Source organism: Notamacropus eugenii, chromosome 4, assembly GCF_028372415.1.
Source record: "Notamacropus eugenii isolate mMacEug1 chromosome 4, mMacEug1.pri_v2, whole genome shotgun sequence".
Classification (NCBI taxonomy): domain Eukaryota; kingdom Metazoa; phylum Chordata; class Mammalia; order Diprotodontia; family Macropodidae; genus Notamacropus; species Notamacropus eugenii.
In genome coordinates, this window is record NC_092875.1 from 347,000,139 (window position 1) to 347,015,111 (window position 14,973).

General features: G+C 46.3%; 1 protein-coding gene across 3 annotated transcripts; it reads right to left on the minus strand.

Moving 5' to 3' along the window:
- Positions 1-1,118: 1,118 nt before the first annotated feature.
- IRX4 (iroquois homeobox 4) lies at positions 1,119-14,052 on the minus strand. Of its 3 annotated transcripts, none has more exons than XM_072605371.1 (6): positions 13,729-14,052; positions 7,000-7,552; positions 6,256-6,507; positions 4,833-4,942; positions 3,033-3,352; positions 1,119-2,600 (listed from the first exon to the last, which is right to left on the minus strand). In XM_072605371.1, the coding sequence occupies exons 2-6, from the start codon at positions 7,054-7,056 to the stop codon at positions 1,792-1,794; spliced, it is 1,548 nt and encodes a 515-aa protein (XP_072461472.1). In that variant the 5' UTR covers positions 7,057-7,552; positions 13,729-14,052; the 3' UTR covers positions 1,119-1,791. The 3 variants fall into 3 exon arrangements, with proteins under 3 accessions (XP_072461472.1, XP_072461474.1, XP_072461473.1); XM_072605373.1 differs by having other exon boundaries at positions 7,403-7,552; positions 13,729-14,051; XM_072605372.1 differs by lacking the exon at positions 13,729-14,052 and adding an exon at positions 9,163-10,335.
- Positions 14,053-14,973: the final 921 nt, after the last annotated feature.

The following is a 14,973-nucleotide window of genomic DNA, read 5'->3' on the forward strand; positions in this document are numbered from 1 at the left end:
GGTCATAGCCGGCCATCAGTTGGGCCAGTCTTATCTGCTTTCTCTATTCTTCTCCTGTTTATTTGCCAGTCTATTTATCTCTTTATCTAGCACCCAGAACACTAGTTTTCTCTTCTCTGAAATATCTTTTTATTATCACCGTTCCCTGGCTTCTTGACTGGTAGTCAGCTTTTACTTTATCCTAGGACGCCGAGAACTATTTTTTTTTTTATTTTCATGAGGGATCTTAAGGGAAGTATTTAAAAGGATTATTGGAGCTAAATGGCTAGTGGCCTGAGAGAGATTTCTGAGACTCACACGTAAAAAACCCTCTTCTATTTAGTGTCAAAACCCGCAAAGCATCTGTCCTGAAATGCTGAAATATTCATGGAGAGTTAGCGGTTCTTCACGTTAATAAAGGATCTCGAAGCTCAAACGGTCGGTTGAGCAAAGGAGGAAAAAAAAATCACACACTAAGTTTTCCATGTGAAACAATCACTGCACTACTCCAGGAGCCTCTGCTGATGTAAGGACTCAGAGAGATTCACCCGTATTTCCCTCAACCCAGTCACTTTTTTTTTTTTTTTTGGCTAGGAGATTCCCGCTACCCGCCGGACCTCCAAGACTTCCAAGGCCCCTGGGGCCATGTTCTTCTCACTCTTCGCTAAAGTCTTCAATGCAACCGCCCTCTCCTTTAATATTTCGATAAATTTAGTGCACAGATAGAGTTTAGATTGATTTTTTAGGATGCACATATGACTCTAACTGCTCAGGCTGTTTTCCCTTTGGAGGTGGAGGTTGGGGGGTGAAAAGCTGTCAGACTCATCAAACATTGGTGATGGATGGAACTGAGTTCTTTCCAGCTGGGAAGAGCCAGGGGCCTATTCCTGTCTCAGCTATCACACACAGCCAAGGGAGAACTTCAGGGGTTAAACTGTGGAAATGCTAAGGAGGTAAAGAAATCCAATTTCCCTCAGGTTCCAGAGTGTCCAGTTTGAAAAGGTTTTTAGAAATTCTAAAGGTTTCCAGTTTTCCCCTCCCCCAATGTGGTGGTTGTCCAGTGTTTGTTTAAATGTAAATCTTAAGCATTCACCAGTATAAATCCTAAATCTGGAATTTAGTCATAGGGCAATGCAAAACACCATCACTCCATTTTATTAGTATTATTTTAAACCTCTGAAACAGACAATTCATTGATGTGAACATACCTCTTTAAAACATCTTATTTGTAAAGTTTGTGCGATAGTGTAAACCTGGGAAAAGTGCTGTTTGTGAGAATTATATATTAACAATGAAATCAGAAGGGAAAAGTCTGAAAAGTCTTTGTAACTAATATTGGCATGCCTGAAATGGAAAACTCACTATTGAAACATTGCCTCAATGTAAACCTTTGAATGTAAACTTTCTGTTTGTTTGTTAAGTACTTCTAAAATATAGCACGTACTTTCCCCCCCCCCCCCTTTTTTTTTTCTTTAGACAGGAAGTTAAATAAGGATCCTGGCACTGATTCTTTTCAAAGTTGTAGGCAAGGGAAACTCTTCTCAGGACAGAATGAAAATAGTCTCTCTGGCAAACCTAAGCAAAACAGACTTTGAAATCCTCTATTTTGGATTACTTGGTTTGACATGGTTGGTTTGCTTGCTTCTTGATTTGTTTTAGGTTTATTTTTATTTATTTGTAGAAAAAAAGTTTATTCTTCAAACTTAAGCTCTTCCCCTCCCTATTACTCCCCTCCCCCACTCTCTCCTTTCAATTTGTGTCCACTTCTGCCAAGGATAAGAACATTCTGGGCCCCAGTGGGGGGCGGGGTTGTTAAGAGCAGAACATTTTGCTGCCAGATTTGGGAAAGGAGAGCAGCTCCTTATTGGAGTCGTGGTGGTGGTGGTGTGGGGGGAAGTTTGCCAGATGTCCCTTCAGCATGTCCGTGCTGTTCCCCAGAGACCGTCCCAGGGTTCCCGTTTCCAGTATTGCTCCTTTGGTGGTAGCCCAGGACACTGTAGTGTTACTCAAGGCCTGGTTCAAAGTACTGTGCCTGAATATGGGGTCGTGAAAGACCCCGTCCACCCAGTTTCTGAGACTGGTGACAGGGGAATCTTGGTGCCTATCGAGGCCACTAGGAGCCGAGACTGCAGTGGAGGAAGAAGAAGAGGAGGCAGATGAGGAAGAAATGGAGAGTCCTTGGCGCTTCAACATGCAGGATGGGTACTCAGTCTGGTTCAAAGAAGTGGCTGTGTGAGCTAGGGACCAGATCCGGGGCTTGGTCTCCAGGATCTGGGACTCCCCTGACTGCTGGAAGCACATTTTAGAATCGCAGCCCCTCTGTCTCCCTCCAACTGCTAGGTCTTGCTCACATTCATCGACCACACTCTTGAGGCAGTTCTTGGCCCGCTCCACGTCTTCCTCCAGCTGGACACTTCCAGGGAGCGATATTTTGAGAGAGGTGGCTGGCTCCTTGCAAGGGTCTCCTGGGCAGTCTGCGCCTCCAGAGGCAGCCCGCATGTGGCCGCTGTCCAGGTGCTGGAAGGCCGGCTTCAGTTCGCACTCTGAGCTCTCTGATTCTATGGGGTCGAAATCATCTAAGTCACTCAGCTCGAGTTCCTTCTCTTCCTTGCGGACACGTTCTTTTTAGGCAGGGAATGGGGAAAGGCAAAAAGAGAGACATCTACAAGTTAACAAAGTAACACACTAAATGGTTCTTTTTCATCTCCACTAAGCCCTAACACAGACCCTTAAAAGGACTCAATAAGTAGTCAAAGGAATCAATGAGTCTTTCCTTGCCACCAGCTCTCTCCAACCAACTCTTTCCTCTCTCTACAAGTAATCCAAAAATTCAGTTTAGAAAGGGGTAGTGATTGCTCACCGTGAATCAAAAGATGACCAAGGGCCTAGAATAAAGACAAATTGTTTGCCCTCTTCCATCCTTTAGGAACATTACAATGGGCACCTTCTCATTCTACACCACTACAGCCACCAGTACACATAATTGGATTGAAGATCCATCTTTCCCCTCCCTTTTCCTACCCTGAGCCAAATGTTATCACTTCAAAACCAACCATCATTCTTCTCATTTTTGAGATGGTCTTCCTGGGACTCTTCCTCTCCCTCCTCTTCCTCCTCATAGGATCTTTTCTCATCTGAGCATTTATTTCGAGGTGGCCAAGTCATCTTGTTCTCCTTCTTGAGCCTCCGGCGGGCGTTGGCAAACCAGGTGGAGACCTGGGTGAGGGTCATCTTAGTGATGATAGCCAGCATGATCTTCTCGCCCTTTGTCGGGTAGGGATTCTTTCGGTGTTCCTGGAGCCAGGCCTTCAAGGTGCTGGTGGTTTCTCGGGTAGCATTTTTCCTCCGTGTTCCCCCATCCATCGTGCCATACCTAGGAAACAGAGTAGAGAGGTGCTGGCAAAGTAACCTGGGTCAGGCAGACAACCACGTGGGGGCTGCGTCAGAAAATTAACCCTTGTGGCCAAAGCAGTAGAAATCCTAGGTTCAGTTCTGTTTGCTTGGTGCAGTAACCTTAGTATCACCAGGCGGATAGACAATATTTGTTTTTAATTTAAATACACACAATGGGGTAAAAAATCTACTTTCAAAACCTTAGGCGGAAATGATCAGAGCGCTTGAGCAAAGTTGAATCTGTTGGACAGTTTGATAAGCCTCTCTCCAATAGAAGCTATTTAAATGACCTCAGGGCGTAAATGTTAATAGACGTATATTTAATAGGATTCCTTTATTAGTAATCCCTCCTACCCCTTTGTTCGAGAAAATGTAAAAACGAAACGCAGAAGATGCTGGAATGTACCTGAATATTTAACATACACAGCCAAGAAAGAGCACTAGCACCCAGTGGGCGTAAGAAGTTGAAATGACTTAAGTAGGTTTTCAAGGTTTTAAAGCTAACAAACACCGCAAAGTAACGAGTTGAATGGTCTGTGAATAAGAGGGGTCCGGGTCCTGTCTCAGGGTCCAACCCGTCTGGTAAGGAACTCAAAACAAGAAGAAAAATTTCAGGAGAGGTTAAAACACACCAATCACATTGGGGAGAGGGTAATTTGGGGAATGGTGTGCACCCAGACTGGTAAGAGCCCCTGGGGTGAGAGCCTGATTGGCCGCCTTGTGACATTGAAAACACCGATTTCACCCTACTTGCCGCAGAAGAAAATCCCGCCTCTACTTACCTAAAACCACAAAAGAAGAAAGAAAGAGATACAGGTGAGAATTTTGTCTGGGGGCTTGCGTGCCTACCTGAGTATGAGCGTGTGTGTGTGCGTGCGAGCGTGCGTGCGTGTGTGTGTATCTGGTCAGCACATTTTTAGCTAGGAAAGAGGGACGTAGGATCCATTTCGCGACCGTATTTCCCAGCTCACTTCTTTTCTCTCCCCCTCTCCTCCCCATCCCCACCTCCAATGTTCCTTGGGCTGACCATCAGGTGTTTCGAGCCGTGAGCCCACGGTCTCTTGTACTATGTAAATCAGATATTTTATTCAACAGCCAAATATGAAAAGTCACAGGAAAGACGGTCCTGGTTGATACTTACTGCACTACCTGGGCAACCCAAGCCACCCAGAATCTGCTGAACCACTCATCATACCCCTCCTCTAAGATCCTCCCTCGATAGACCCAGGAGAGGATGTGCGAAAGATTTGCCTCTCCCTTCTGCATAGTCACTTTTCCAAAATGAATGGTCACATGAAGAAAGTCGACGATGTAAGTCGCCAATGTATGGCAACCCATCAATACCTACAGCTTGCAAAATATATATGGAAAATGTTCCCCTTGAAATTCAGGGGAGTGGGGCAAAAGTACACTCAATGCCCTTTCTCCTCAATGGAGCTCTTTAATTGTTGCTTTCTTACCTGTCGTATTGATACTGGCTGAGCGTGTGGTCATAAGGGTAGTAAGCAGCTGCTGCCTGCGTGATGCCCGCATGCGCAGATCCAGTCCCATCTTTCGAGTCGAAACTATTCTGTTAACATTAAATCAAGCTTGTCGGTTTATTAATCTTTTTATTCCTCTAGGGGAATTAAACGACACTAATCTGGTTACATTTCTGATGGAATACAGAATATGTCCCTAGCAATATCTCTACTGAAAATAAAGTTCCTTGTGAAGCTTTTATTTATTAGCTACAAAAGTGCGTATCAATTCTGGTTGCTACAGATTGGAAGTAGAAAGTGTAAATAAAACTATTTTGTATTCCTCTCCCTCCCTCCCACACTCTGGTGATGAGAGACACTGCCAATGGAACATGAAATCAACATGTTTAGTTCATAAATATTATAACCTCCTGCACCGGAAGCCAAAGGTTAAGGACCGGGCCCGAACACAGAACTCTAGTGACCCAAAGAAACTTTGCTTGAGATCGACCCATTCATTTGCATTAGGAGAAACAAAAAAAGGTTCTGTCTATACTGACCTAGAAATATGTTTATTAACTTTGGCGTGAAAAACAAAAGCAAGGAGGGGAAAGGGAAAAGGAGGAGGAAAAAGAAGATAAAGGTGAACAGGAGGCGGAAAAAAGCAGGGAAGAGAGGAGGAGGAGGGGGTTAAAGAAGTTCGAGTCGGGAAGGATTTAGAGTAGAGCTCGGGGCCTGGGGTGGAAGGTGAAAGTGGGGGGAGGGTCACTGATTCCCAAGACTTTAATCCCAAGTGCTATGGAATTTCAGCGGGAGAGAGATCAATAGACACATTAACCCTCACTATAATGATGCCAAAGGAAAAGCTCATTCGAAGGTGTATCGATTTTTGGGGTCCTGGACACATGCAACTTTAGACTCTAAGCCCTAGTAGCTCCTGCATCACTGGCATCTGTCATTAGCACCATTACTCCCTGCCACCTAGGAGGCCGCAATTTATTGGGTAATTGACTCCACTACTTTTCTGGAGAAGACCCCAGTCTCCATGAGCAGAGAGAACCAAAGAACTATCTTGCGAACGCTGAACATGAACTTTCCAGTTGTCAACCCTACCTATCTCTAAGCATCTACTTTTCAAGAGGACAGTTTTACGGGGGAATGGGGGGAGGGAAGAGGGAAGGGTTGGATGGGGAGGAGAGGGAGGGAAGAGTCTCTAATTCTCATCCCCCCTCTCCCCTTCCTCTGTCTGTCCCCCCTCCCCTCTTCACTTCCCCTTTCCCCTTCCCTCTGTCCCCTCCCCCACCCATCCCTCTCGCTTTACTCTATACCTGACATGTTAACTCAATCCCAGGGAATCATAAGGGCCAAGTTTGTTTGAGGGATATCCCCACCCCCTCCACCTTGGGTCCAGAGCTTAGCTTACCAAAGAATAGAAGGCAGAGGCTTCAGTGCCGTAGGTAACGTAGTTTCCGTACCCCTGGGTGCCAGTGTAAGGGTTCCCATAGACTCCCAAGGCAGCTGCGGAATTGAGCTCATGCCTAGCTGTGGCCAGCAGCCTGCTCTCGTACACAGGACAATAGACTGGGGTCTGAGCTGAACCAGCTGCCCCGGAGTCTGCTAACGTCCGGCCGCTGGACTCACAGCAAGTAGTCAGGGAATTAGTGGTCATCAGGAACTAGAAGGAAGAAAGAGGTCTTGAAGGCAGAAGGGACGCTTGGGATGAAATTAGTGAGAAAGAACACATTTCCAGCATCCACGGACAAATGCCTGGGGGTGGGGGGAAGATAGGGAGGGGGCTTCTGTTAGCTACTCTCTTTCTTGCAGCGAATGAAGATCTAGGATCTCTTGAAATGTACCAGCTCAATGCCTGCTTGTTTGTGAACACTGTAATTCGGACCAGTACATCCCGCCCCCCCCCCCCCCCCCCCCGTTATCTAATGGGAATGTATTTTGGAAAAGAGGGGCTTTTTATTGTCCAGAGTACAAAGGGGAAAGATTTTCTTTAAACTCCCTTCTTCAAAGGAACTTTAGCACCGTCCCCATATTAAAATGATTTGACTTCTTTTGTCATATAAATGTTGCCCCTAGCCTTAGAACCCCTTTCCCTAAAGTACGGTGTTTACATTAGCTCCAGATTTCAAACGGCCACACTGAGACAAACACTCACATTTGTTATTAACCTGCTGTCTTTGGAGTATTCCTCATTGTGACTGCAATTACTCATTTAAGGCATTTTGCTGTTTCCTCTTCAAAAACACAAAATCTGGAGGGGCAAGTGAAACCTGGAGGGGGACTAGTTCTCCCCCCAAACCTTGTTCCTCTCTCCCAACCCAACTCATCCCTTCCAGGTTCGCAGTAGCGAGCTCCTTTCCTTCTCCAAATCATCAAGAAAGGCAGAGGAACCTAACTCTCTCTCTGCGAACATCCCCAGCACCGCGGTTTAACCAATTTCACGCTCTTCTGATAGCTCTCCACTTTACCCAAGCAGCCCCACAGCCCGCAGCCGTTCGGAAGTGGCTAATAATCATTGGCATTCAATCAATTATCCTCCGTGGACCATCAGGTCTTACCTGTGGTGCAGAAGAATAAGGGTATCCAAACTGAGGGTATGACATGGTACAGAGGTTCCCGGGTATCAAGAAGCGAGGAGAGGCGTCTGCTCTAACACGCTACGGCAGCTCTACCGTACCAACTGATTGGTGACCAGAGGTTCCTAGATGCTTATAGGACGAAGCAGAACACCATATTTAATTTATCTACCTACATCTTAAAGTTTTTTTAACTGAGGAAAAAGTGATCTCTAATGATTGTAGCTATTCGTTTAGCCCCGGAAAATAGCCACACAGGGCACCGAGATCTGTCACCTCTTGACGATGCAAATATATATTTTTCAAAAGAAAAAAGAAAAAAAAAACTCGCGGGCAAACACGTCAAGTCGGATGTACATTGTTTTAAACAGCGGAGACTGACGTCAGATAAAACCTATTCAAACTGACCTAACTGCAAGTTTAATATTCATTTGAGGCACATCAGATTTTGTGTGTGTGTGTGTGTGTTTGTGTGAAGAACACACAGACCTGCATGTCTAGCTGCATAGAGAATGTGAATGCAAGTGGGGAATACACGCGGAAAACAAATAGCACTTTTTATGGTTTTCATCTGAAGAATCAATATTGCACCGACTAATGATTTTTTCTCCTTAGTCACTGAAGAATGGTAAGCACTTTTAATTAGAAATTAATTAATGAGCAGCTGTTTCTTCCCACCCCACTGTAATAATTAGTCTCAATTACAAATGAGACATATGAAGGGACACACGAGTGAGTCTTCATTTAAGATTTAATCAACAGTTAAAATTAGCACTAACATTGGCAATAAACCACAGGACAACGACTTCTATTTTCTTTGTATCCTCTACTCCAGATGGGTTACTGAATGTTAAACTCTTAGGCTCAGGAACTAAGAAACAACTGAAGACAGCAACGTTTACAAAGCAATGGAACTGGAGAAAAACCTCTACTACAGTTCTTGTTTTTAAACGGGAAAGTATACACATACACGTATATATTTACGTATGTATTTGAAACATGTGTCTCCAGATTCTTCTCACAGCCTATGGAAGCAACAATCCTAATTTGGGTTTTCAGAACAAATATCTCCCCAAAGAGTTTTGCACATTCTTCTTTCCAAATCTCTTTTAGGTCTGGTGAATGTTTCATACCCTCCCCCCAACAACCTTGGGAGAGTGTACTTTGCCTCTCTGGGTTTCAGTTTCCTCATCTCTAACGCGAAAGTTTTAGACTAGATTTTTAAAGTCCAGTCCAACTCTCATAGTTAGATCCAATCTAACCCTAGGTCTTGAATATCCAAATTGCTTCAAGAAAAGTGAAACAAAGTCTTCTATCCCTCCAGGACATCTGAGACCCTTTAAGACAAGTTTCTCAAACTCTAGCTACTTCTTTTAAGTTCCCTTCCAACACAAGGTACGAAACTGCCCCCACCAGGTCCCATGGCCTCCAAGTCCGCAACAACCCCAAGCATGTCCCCTGGGCTTTCACCTTCCGTCTGTCACTGTCTTTCCCTCTTCTTCCTACACATACCCTCCCTCCCCCCTTCTCTGAGGAGTTAAAATATTCATAGCTTCTTGGTGGGAGGGGGGGAGAATGGGAGTCATGAGGCTTAGTCAAATCAGTCCTTCCTCAGCAAGAGATGGTCGCACACATCTGGAGTCCTCCCCAACCCTGTCATAAAGATCCTTTACCTCCCCCCACCCCCCCCCCCCCCCTTTTCCTGGCGTGGCAGATTGGAGGAAGAAAAAAAGCTCACTTACATGGAGGCACGAAGGCCCTTTAAAGTTGTTCTGGGAGCAAGGAGACGAAAAGCCCACATCCATTATTTTCACAGCCTGCCCGCTAAGATTGAGGTTTCCAAGCCAGGGTTGATTCCCCTCCGCCCCCCGTGCAGAAGCTGCCAAAATGCTCTCTTCTCCCGGGGGTGGGGAGGAGTCCGGGGTGGTAGTGAAGAAGCGTAGGGGTAGGTAGTTAGAGAGTACCAACCCCAAGACTTTCTCTATCCCATCCCAGGCTAGAGAATCTCAAGTCAAATTCCACTTTCAGAACCTGGTTTATCAGAGTTATTGGACAGACCGTAAAAGGATCTCAAGCCACTTGTAATTACCGCGCTCTGATTTGCCTTGCCCTCCACTGACAAAATCAGCTCTCTTGACTTCCTCGGGCCTCCTTTCCTTCCTTTTCCTTTATCCCTTTAGTAAAGAAAGGTCGCAAATGCAACTACAGTCAAAATTCCACCACCAGACTTGGGGACACCCCCATCTCTAGATGCCTCCCAGTGCGTGTCAGGGAGGACCAAAAGCGACAGTGGTGGTTCTGGGCCGCTCCCAGAGAGTGGAGGGCAGCTGAGGGAGTGAGCCTGTGGGAGCCCTGGCAGCCCAGCGCAGGGGAACTGCTGCTCGGCAGTGTGCAGACTTGCTCAGAGAGATTCCTGGGTTCAGACATGTGAATAGCCCCAGGGTCACACTCTAATTAATGATGATGTTCTCTTCTTCTCCCCAGCTGGAAGACTGCCTCCCAGAAACGAATCTGCCCACTCTGACAGCTCGATTGAAGGTGATGGATGACTATCTGGAGACCACAGTACACATAATATAATATCTGCTGCGTAATTGCTTTAATTTACAGATGAAAATACTAGTTCTCCGATCGAGTTAGACTATAGTAAGCCGCTGTCCTAGCTGCTTTCAAAGGAAAGGCATCGGAAATAATGAATCGCAGATCCATGCAAATTATTCAGACAGTTTAGCGTCTGTAGCCGGGAGAAATGTAAAAAGAACACGAGTCAAATGACATTAATAATTGTTTTTGAATTCTGTATTGATTTCTTGGCGAGCTGTTTATTTCATTCTCACCTGCATTGCTAATATCACCTTCGTGTAAATAATAAGAAACTAGCCAACGGGCCTTCTTACAGAAATGAATCTCTCTCATTCTCTCTCTCTCTCTCTCTCTCTCTCTCTCTCTCTCTCTCTCTCTCTCTCTCTCTCTCTCTCTCTCTTCTCATCTTTTCCTCACCCACCCCCCTCCTCACTCCTCACTCCAGTAGAACAAGGCACTTCTTTTAATTATTTATTTTTTTACACATAACTTGTTTGCAACCTTGTAAAGACTGTAGAGGTGGGAGATGAGTGGTGGATTAGATAATTTATAGCAGACTAACAGGAGAAAAAAAATCTCATTAGAAGATTTGTTTTGTCTTGGATTCTAATTGTTGTGACATTGTTTAGGGCTTGTAGTGGTTAGGGTGGAGGAATTTGCTTACTTAAACTCTCAGGGACTAGTCACCCAGTCCATGCAGGAAACCCGATGTCCTTATTTTCAGACCGGCTCCTAGCTGAACACTATAATTAGCAGAATGAGCCAGTGAACACTTTTAAGCAATTGTGATGACCTCTCAGTTTCTCAAGTGTCTGGTATCCCCTTTTTTCTGCTCCTACTGAAAGCAATTGAGCAAAAATATTCTGAACTGCACAAAAATTAAGAATCTGATAAATCTATTAATCTTTAAAATACGAGATCAGACTCCATATGTATATTCCTAGCTATTTATATAGCTACAGTAATCTACCCAGCAGCCTTAATGCCATTCCTTTGCAACCCCCTCCCCCTTGAGAAGAGGAGGAGGTGTTATTGTGGGTGCACAGAAGGTCCCTTTATTAATCACTGTACAATTCTGTCATGTTTCTTTCCACCCAGCCCGTTCTACTACCGACAACTCTCCACTTTCCCTAGGGCCCTGAGTCTCCCTGGTGTCATGATCAGTCAATGCTCTTCTGAAATGTCATTCCCAACTTCTGTTACCAAACAAGAGACTGGACATTATTCTTTTCCATCTCTACTCTCCTTTTACTGGTCTTAGTTTTCTGGGCCCTGACTTCCCTCTGCAAGCTTGACCATGGCTTATGCTTAGACTACCCTGACTATGGACTGCCTGGCATCTTAGCAGTAATGGTGCCTGAGCTCAAATGCTCCAGACAATTCATCAACACCTGATGAAGAAGTACCTTCATCTCCTGGCTTTGAAATAGACGCAAATATAAGTTGATCTCTAGTACTATGGGACAACCACTAACCTAAAGCACATAGGAGGAATTTTAGTGTCAGAAAACATTCTGTATATGCTCCATGTATATCATTGCCCCAAAACCCCTTTCCCACAAAAGGTGCAGCCCTAGACAAGGGACCAGGATTTTTCTCTTCCTTGTCTTTGCTGCCAAAGCACAAGGAGTCACTGAAATATCCCATATTAGGAATGAATGGCTATGATCTCATCTATCTAAACATCCTGCAATCTATACATATATGCATACATAGTACCTACATGTATATATGTATATATACCAAGCCATATCTACAAATATGCTTTTACATGTATCAACAGTGTTCAGTGCTCTCTGTTGAATAGATTGACCATACCTAGGGGTCCAGACAAAGCCCCATGGTTTCAGTATGTGTGCGTTGTTAGAAAAACTATAAAGAGAAGAAAGTCAAAGCTACAGACTGAAAAATTCCACAGCAGATTCACCTTTAAAGTTTCCAAAACTTAATTTTAAGGGGGGGGGAAGTGTGGGGAAGGAGAAATCAGCCCATTGCTGGAGCAGGCCCCTGCCAGAGAGTCAAGGGAGACTGGTGGAGGTCCTAGGTGAGGCAAGCCCAGGGGAAGTGCAGCCCCAGATAATACGCACTCTCAAGTGGACTTTACTGCTTTTTCCTCTTCTCAGGTTCGGGAGGTGCTGAGGTTCCTTTGAAATACTTGGGGTCTCTGGAATACATAGAGGGACTTTAGAATGAGAAACTCACTGTCTTAGGCTATCTGATTTCTGACAACTCAACAATGACAAAAACTACCTTACTGTCCAGTAGGGGAGTGACAGGAAACCAAAGGCAAGGCACGACTTTTGCCAAGGGCTAGTAGGACTGTTACCCCCACCTCCACTCGGGCGACTATAGCCACGAAGAAATGTTGGTTTCAGAGCCAGGGCTAAGACAGTTCATTTCTAAGTGACCAAGATAGTAGAGGGAGGTAGTGGAATAGCAAGCTCCCAGGGAGGCCCCTTCTTCTAGTACAGTCAAAACCAGAGCCCATTTGGGGTGTCTTAGCGCTTTGCTCAAGAGGGCAAGGCAAGGAGGTGGGAATGATCCAAAAGACCCAGGCGGCTGCGAAGTAGGGTAGGAAGGGCGGGGGTGGGGAGGTTGGGGGGAAGGGTGGAAGGCTTGAGAAGGATCCCATCTTTTGCGTGGTAGCTTTTGCCTGGTTTCTCGGGGTCAGGTGAGGGAGGGGGAGTGCTGGAAAGGGAGGGGAGATAACAGTCTGAGTGCATGAAGGCAGGCCTCAGATTCAGAGTACAGTACTTTGCAGTTTATTCACTTTCATCACTTGACAATTCAGTTGTCCTGTCCGTCCTCCCTTTCCCTCTCTCCCCTCCCATCCACTACCCCCCATCTACTCAGCCCTCCTAAATTTCCAGCAGTACAGTGGAAATGCTGAGCATCCGCCCAGGTGGCCCAGGAAGCTAAGCGCCGCGGCTCCAAGAACTTGTACCCCATACCCCGTCCCCTCCCTCCATTTCCATGCGTTAGGTCCCGGGGCAAAGGCCCTGCCTTCATGGACACATAATTCACAGCGGAGCCACGGTCCCTTGGATTTGTGATTCTCAGTGACTCGTCCTTAAGCTTCCCAGTATTAGCTTTTTCTCTCCTTGCCTTCCCCCCCACCCCCGCCCACCCCACACTCGCTTTCTTCCTCCTACTTTTTCTGAACTCTGAGCAGCACTTGGCTTGAAATCCACCACCCCTACCCCCACCCCATTTCGTCCCCTGACACACACACTCCACCCCACCTCTTGTGGAAACCAAACTTTGTTTCAGTCAGAGTAAATCCGATTTTTTGCAAAGTTTGCGCTGTCAGAGCCGGGACCCTGGAGGAGCTCTGTACCCTACCTTCACTTTCGCGGAAACGTCGGATCCATCGCCCTTTCCTTAAGAAAACACACGCACACGCGCATACACACACACACACACACACACACACACACACACACACACACACACACACACACACACACACACTCATGCACACTGCTTAAACTCAATCTGCACTCAGACCTAGGTAATCATTGCACAAAACCCATGGATGTACCTACGCTGCTCTGTCCCTCCCCTACTTTTCAGCTCCCGGCTTTTTATGGGAGAAAAAAGCCACCTCATCAAAAAGAAGTGGATACAGGGAGGGGGATGGGGGTAAAAGGAGCGGGGGGCTGGAGGAGGTGTGAGGAATGGGGAGGGGATTGGGGAGTTGAGAGGGTTGAGAGATATTTCTGTACCTGAGAGATCAAGCCAGGCTGTAACTCTGATGTTCCCGCGAGGGCTTTTCCATCGCTGGGGTCCTGGTCTCTTTCCTGTACCGGTTCACTTGCGGAGAGCTATAGAGAACTAATGCAGACATTTCTCAGCGTATAACACCTGACTGGAGTGGAATATGCCTTCCTTCAGTCCCTAGGCGCCACAATCACTTCACTAACCCCTGTACCAGAGTGACGTTCAAGTGAATAGCTCCACTGATCACACTCTTTCCTGCTGATTAACACTTTCCAACGCGAGCAGGAGTTCCCAACTTTTCCTTTGAAAACTCGACCTCGCGTATGCATTCTTGGGGGTTATAAGTGCTGGGCTGAGTGGCGGGGCGCGCGCGCGCTGGGGGTGGAGGTGGGGGCTTGTGTGTTTGTTGGGGGAAGCAGGTTGCAGAGGTTCAAAGAGGTTAGGGAGGAAGAGTGGACACCGCCATCAATAACAGGTCAGTCAAATCAGTGCTGCCACTCCAGATGTTGTCGGGGTGGCAAACAATAATTGCATTGATTCTGAAAGGACACGAATGTCCTCCGTTTAACCAAATCATCTCCAGGTTGTACACGCTGTAAGACAGACATCTATCAAGCCTTTGATTAACTGCACCCACATGAAAACTGTAATTTATCAGGGCAAGTAAAGATGGCAAGTGGTCAATCTGCTTGCTCTCTCTCCAAGTCTCTACCTCTCTCACACAAGCGAGCCCTAGGGTAGGAAGGAGCCGGCGATGGTGGGGGGTGGGGTGGGGGACGGTGTTGTGAGGAATGATGTGGATTTAGCTTATGCATCTCTGCTTGTCCCATTAAGGATGACCGTAGCACTCCTGGGGGAAATTACCAAGGGGCCAGCAACTAAGAACCCTGTCCCTCCCCATCACACCAGAATAGACTTGAATCCCATGTCCACTTGGGTCACCACCCCATCCTTCCTTTCTCCCCCTCCCTGGGAAGTTAGAGGTGACATAGCCCATTTTCTCTGGGGCCTTCTACACATCTGCTCCACCGTACCTTCTTCTGCACTTCTCTTCTTCACTGGGCTTCTGGTCAGTCAGTAGGAGAATCGATCTAAGTTTGGGCACATGGTCCCAGGCCTCGCAGCTGGCAAGGAAATAGAGCTTTTGAGGGGGACATTTTTCTGTCTCTCCTAAAGGAAGTGTCTGGCCAGAATAGGGCCCTACAGGAGCACTCAGGTTCAGGAGCCCCACCGTTCAAGAAAAGGAATCT

Bases quoted from the DNA above. Each gene is read 5' to 3' on its own strand.
- IRX4 (XM_072605371.1), bottom strand. From the start codon at position 7,056: ATGAGTAATTGCAGTCACAATGAGGAATACTCCAAAGACAGCAGGTTA. The intron at 6,508-6,999 runs GTGAGTGTTTGT...TCTTCCTTCTAG, and splicing joins ACAGCAGGTTAATAACAAAT to TTCCTGATGACCACTAATTC. The intron at 3,353-4,832 runs GTAAGAAAGCAA...TCTGTTTCCTAG, and splicing joins AGCCAGTATCAATACGACAG to GTATGGCACGATGGATGGGG.